The 4,800-nt window shown below is 34.1% G+C and overlaps 1 protein-coding gene across 4 annotated transcripts in view; it reads left to right on the forward strand.

The window, feature by feature from the left end:
* MLF1 (myeloid leukemia factor 1) overlaps positions 1-4,421 on the forward strand; it is a 39,627-nt gene extending 35,206 nt beyond the window's left edge. For 2 of the 4 annotated variants that reach the window (XM_011959040.1, XM_011959039.1), the window contains 2 exons: positions 755-887; positions 3,060-4,421. In XM_011959040.1, the coding sequence (XP_011814430.1) occupies positions 755-887; positions 3,060-3,165 (239 nt within the window). In that variant the 3' untranslated portion in view covers positions 3,166-4,421. The remainder of the gene's footprint in view (positions 1-754; positions 888-3,059) is intronic. The other 2 variants (XM_011959038.1, XM_011959041.1) reach the window with 1 other exon arrangement.
* The last annotated feature ends 379 nt before the right edge of the window (positions 4,422-4,800 follow it).

Here is a 4,800-nt window from a genome sequence, read left to right on the forward strand (position 1 = left end):
CACACCTCGGCCTCCCAAAGTGCTGGGATTACAGGTGTGAGCCATCACGCCCGGCCGGGGTTTGATGAAATTATTCTTATGCAATAAGATAGAAGCCATGATATTGTGACCTGTGTTTAATTGTAACCTCTGTAATTTTATCACATTTATATATATACTGAGTATTTCACAATAATCAACATTTTGATGAAAAATTTTGTGAAGGAACATAATATTTTAAAGCAGTCTTAAAGAAGAAGTACTATCATTCTCTATTGTTGCTACTATGGAAGTTAGATTACTTACTTCATAACAGCATGAATTGACATTCTAGCTGAGTAACCTGTCTTAGGAAATTGACAACAGAAACTTGTGAAGTCAAGTTACATAGAAAGATGGTTAGATGAATAGAAGTGCTAGTCACAGAAGTATACAGCATACAGGAAGAGCATATTTACTGTGAGATGACCCAGGAAAAAAAACTGTTAGTTATTATAATTGGGTCAGCTGGTCCATTGGGCAAAATAATATGATATCCAGGCAGGTGAAAAAATAGATCATCAATAACTAGGTCATCAGTAGGAATAGGAGAGGAACAGACAGGAAAAGAAATACTACTCTCATCAAAGATCCTTATATTTGAAGCAGCTTCCTGCCTCTATATTGAGGTTACACTAATGAAAACACCAGACTAGACTGAAATATGTGGGAGCAAGGCAATTACTGACAGTTGATACCTTAATACTTATTCCCATTATTTTTCTATTTAACACAGATGATGCTCATGCTTTTGATGAGGAGTGGCAAAGTGAGGTTTTGAAGTACAAACCAGGACGACACAATCTAGAAAACACTAGAATGAGAAGTGTTGGCCATGAGAATCCTGGCTGCCAAGAACTTAAAAGAAGGTAAAAGTTGTTTCTAAAATAGTTTAGTTTTTAAAGAAGAATTTGAAGTAAAGTTACATAATTTTATTTCTGTTATCAGAAAGTTTTGATGATCATCCAAGTTGTATCCACAGTATCTTTTGTGAAAGATGTAATAATTTTATACTAAAACTGAGTATTCCACACAAATTTAAATTTATATCTAAAAATCAATAATAGTTTAGGATTGTATGGTTAGTAATTCACTAGTAAATTATGCCTCAGAAGACAGAGACCAAAATCCTCTTTAAGGAAAACTGATTTGCTATGGAGTATTCTTGTAAAACAGATTCTAATATGGTTATAGAGTCATACATTTCACACTGGTAAAGATACCTAGAGATATGTTAAGGGGAGAGGGACTCTATCTGGAAGACTTAACAACTTCCTTAACAAATCACAATTTATCATTTAATTGTAAATGAAATTTCAGACACGGGTATAATATGTAACAGTACATGCAATACCATATTTGATGTGTTTTAGGTGTTTTGGAAGAATTTTGCAAGAACATTAGCTTATTTTACAATTCCCTTTTAGTATAGCTGAGAAAAATAAATTTGCTGAAACCACATATTAAAGATTATAGAGATTTCTGGCTGGGCATGGTGACTCATGCTTGTAATCCCAGCACTTTGGGAGGCCGAGGCAGGTGGATCACTTGAGGTCAGGAGTTTGACACCAGCCTGGCCAACATGGTGAAACTCCGTCTCTACTAAAAATACGAAAATTAGCTAGGTATGGTAGCATATACCTATAATCCCAGCTACTTGGGAGGCTAAGGCAAGAGAATCGCTTGAACCCAGGAGGCGGAGGTTGTGGTGAGCCAAAATCACACCGGTGCACTACAGCCTGAGTGACAGACCAAGACTCCATCTCAAAAATAAATAAACAAATATTATAGAGATTTTAAAATACATTTTGTACATACCCTGGAGCTACAGTTTAATGTGGTTCTCTGGGGGAAAATGAATAATAATATCTAATTCCTATGAAGTTACACTAAAGAGAAAGGCCTCACCAGACCTTTAATAGAAATCTGTTCTAAGCTATAAGAGAGTGGAGAATTGCTGCAGAAGGTAGAAGGCTTCACAGAACTAGCAGTGGACAAGTGAGTATCAAGTAAATCAGAAGCTTTATGGAGAATTTCATATGCTAGGATCTTTTCTTCTAAAATACTTGTTTAGGAATTTAGAGCCCTGGTATTTTCTATTGAATTGCTTGAAAACTTGCTCCTATATTAATTACAGATATTTTTCTCATTTGAAAAATGTACTGATTAAAAACCTAGCAGTGCCAAGTTTGAATAGGAAATCTAGGTCCCACTTAGAGAAGGCATGCTCTTTATGGGTGACCTATAAATTTCTGGCCCTAACAGTGGCATTTTCTCTTAACCAGCAGTGTCCAATGGCATTTCTGAAATGACTTCGGTAATGACAAAAATGCTATATATCTATTCTGTCCTGTGTAGTAATTACTAGCCACATGTGGCTGTTGATTCACATTTGAACCATTGCTGGTAAAACTGAAGTATTGAATTATTTTAGTTTAATTCAAATATAAATGTGGTTAGTGGCTACCATACTGTTAACATTAAACAGTGTTTAAACTATAAACAGTTAAATCTATCTCAAGAAAACAGCTGTTGCTGTTTTAAATTCACTGAAATAGTCTGCCTTGTTTTTCCTGTTTTATTGTTTGTTTGTTTGTTTGTTTGTTTTTGGTTTTTCGGAGGGGGAGACAGTCTGGCTCTGTTACCAGGCTGGAGTGCAGTGGCGCAATCTTGACTCACTGCAACCTCCACCTCCCAGAGTCAGGCAGTCCTCCTGCTTCAGCCTCCTGAGTAGCTGGGACTATAGGTGCACGTCACCACGCCCAGCTAATTTTTTGTATTTTTAGTAGAGATGGGGTTTCACCATGTTCGCCAGAATGGTCTCGATCTCTTGACCTTGTGATCCGCCCACCTTGACCTCCCAAAGTGCTGGGATTACAGGCGTAAGCCACCACACCTGGCCAGCCTTGTTTTTCAAAGTTATTAAGGAACTTTTAAGATAAAACTTTTCTTATATTACAGTGGTTTTTAACATGTTTATTGATTTATAAACCATTGGCCATTTTATAAATCATATTAATATTCACATGTATATTTCTCAGGGAGAAAACTCAACAAAGTCCAGCCATTGAACGTGGAAGAAGATCAAATGTTTTGGGGGATAAACTCCACATCAGAGGCTCATCTGTGAAAAGCAACAAAAAATAAATAGCCATGCATTTGACTTGCTTAGTTTTGGTTGTTTTAACAGTTAATAATGGTGCTGGGTAATAAGCATAAGACCAATCTCTTGCTGTTAAATCAGTTCTGTCCTTGGCAACTTTCTTCTGATACCTGAATGTTCATGAAGGTCCTAGCTTTGTATTGTCCCTCTTTTAGGAATAAAATTTTGATTGTCAACAATGTGAGTAAATTGTGAAACAGTCTATTTAATATAAAACTCTTTAAATCATACTAATTTTTTAAAGCTGATTTCGCTTCCCCAGCTGTTTTTGTGTTGGCTAGGTATTCTTTTATATTTATCAAGATTGATTGCAGAGCAGTTCTATCACTTACAATTAGTTATAAGAAATTATAATGTTAAAAATTTCTCAGTTTTTACTAACACTGTACTCGGGTGATATTAATAAAGGTTTAAATAATTTATCTCTAATTTTATAATGTGTTTTACAGCCAGCTAGATTAAAACTTTAAAAATAATAAAGCAAAACTACACTGTTACTCTTTTATGAGAAAATAGTTATTATTTTGATAAAGGGCAAGAATAATCAAATAGTTCATTTTCAGAGAAAAATATTTTAAATTGCTAATGTACATGATTGTTTTGGTTATAATTTCTTTATGGAATGTATCTTTTCTATATTACATTCTTAATATTCATCAGATACCATATTGACCATTCTCTTTAACTTCTTAATGTGGCATATTTCTGCTCTCCTTTCCCACAGACAGCTTCATCTATCTCCAAGGCTAACACTCTAGAGCTGGAGAGTCCTTGGAGAAACTCTGCTCAGCTTTTTTGGGACATTTAGAAAAATACATTTGGTATTCTCCAAACCAGAATGATACATTGTCTCAAAATTTGTTAGACAGCTGATGGGTGTTTTTGAGCAACATCTTAATAATTCAGTTATTTCTGTTTTAATTGTACCATTAAAAGTCAGCTTTAGCATTTTTATTCTAGAATTTAAACATTAATCTGTTTTTATAAAAGTTAGGTTTGAAGTTTATAAGAATATAAAATCTTAACTCACATCTGTTGTTTAATATTTCTATCAAGGAAAAAAGCCGCCAAAATTTGCTATCACTCTATAATCCTAAGTATTTTTCTTTTCAGTTTCATAAGTAAAATTATATGACTATGCTCATACTTCTCTAATTTCTTATATAATATTTTTGTTAATTTTAGTAGTTTATGTTTTATGCCTTTAGTCATTAAAATAAAATGCAAATGTGTTCATTCATTGTTAAATTTGAGCATGTATTAGTTAAAAATTTCCTTTTAGGCATACTTTAGTATACTACTAACATACCATAACACATTGGGAAATTGTCATACGGCACAAATTTTAAATAACATCTTTATATAAATTAACCTATTAGAGCAAAGTCTTAATAAAGTACATACTTTATTTTCCTTTTGCCTAAATCATTACACTGATGATAAGTTGAATCATTGTAGTCAAATCTAAAAACACCCTTTAATAAATAATTGTGTTTAACAGTATAATTCCTGTACATCAGATTACAGTTAAGAGATTGTGGTGGCCGGGCGCGGTGGCTCGAGCCTGTAATCCCAGCACTTTGGGAGGCCGAGACGGGCGGATCACGAGGTCAGGAGAT

This window comes from Colobus angolensis, unplaced genomic scaffold (genome assembly GCF_000951035.1).
Source record: "Colobus angolensis palliatus isolate OR3802 unplaced genomic scaffold, Cang.pa_1.0 Scaffold48, whole genome shotgun sequence".
Classification (NCBI taxonomy): Eukaryota; Metazoa; Chordata; class Mammalia; order Primates; family Cercopithecidae; genus Colobus; species Colobus angolensis.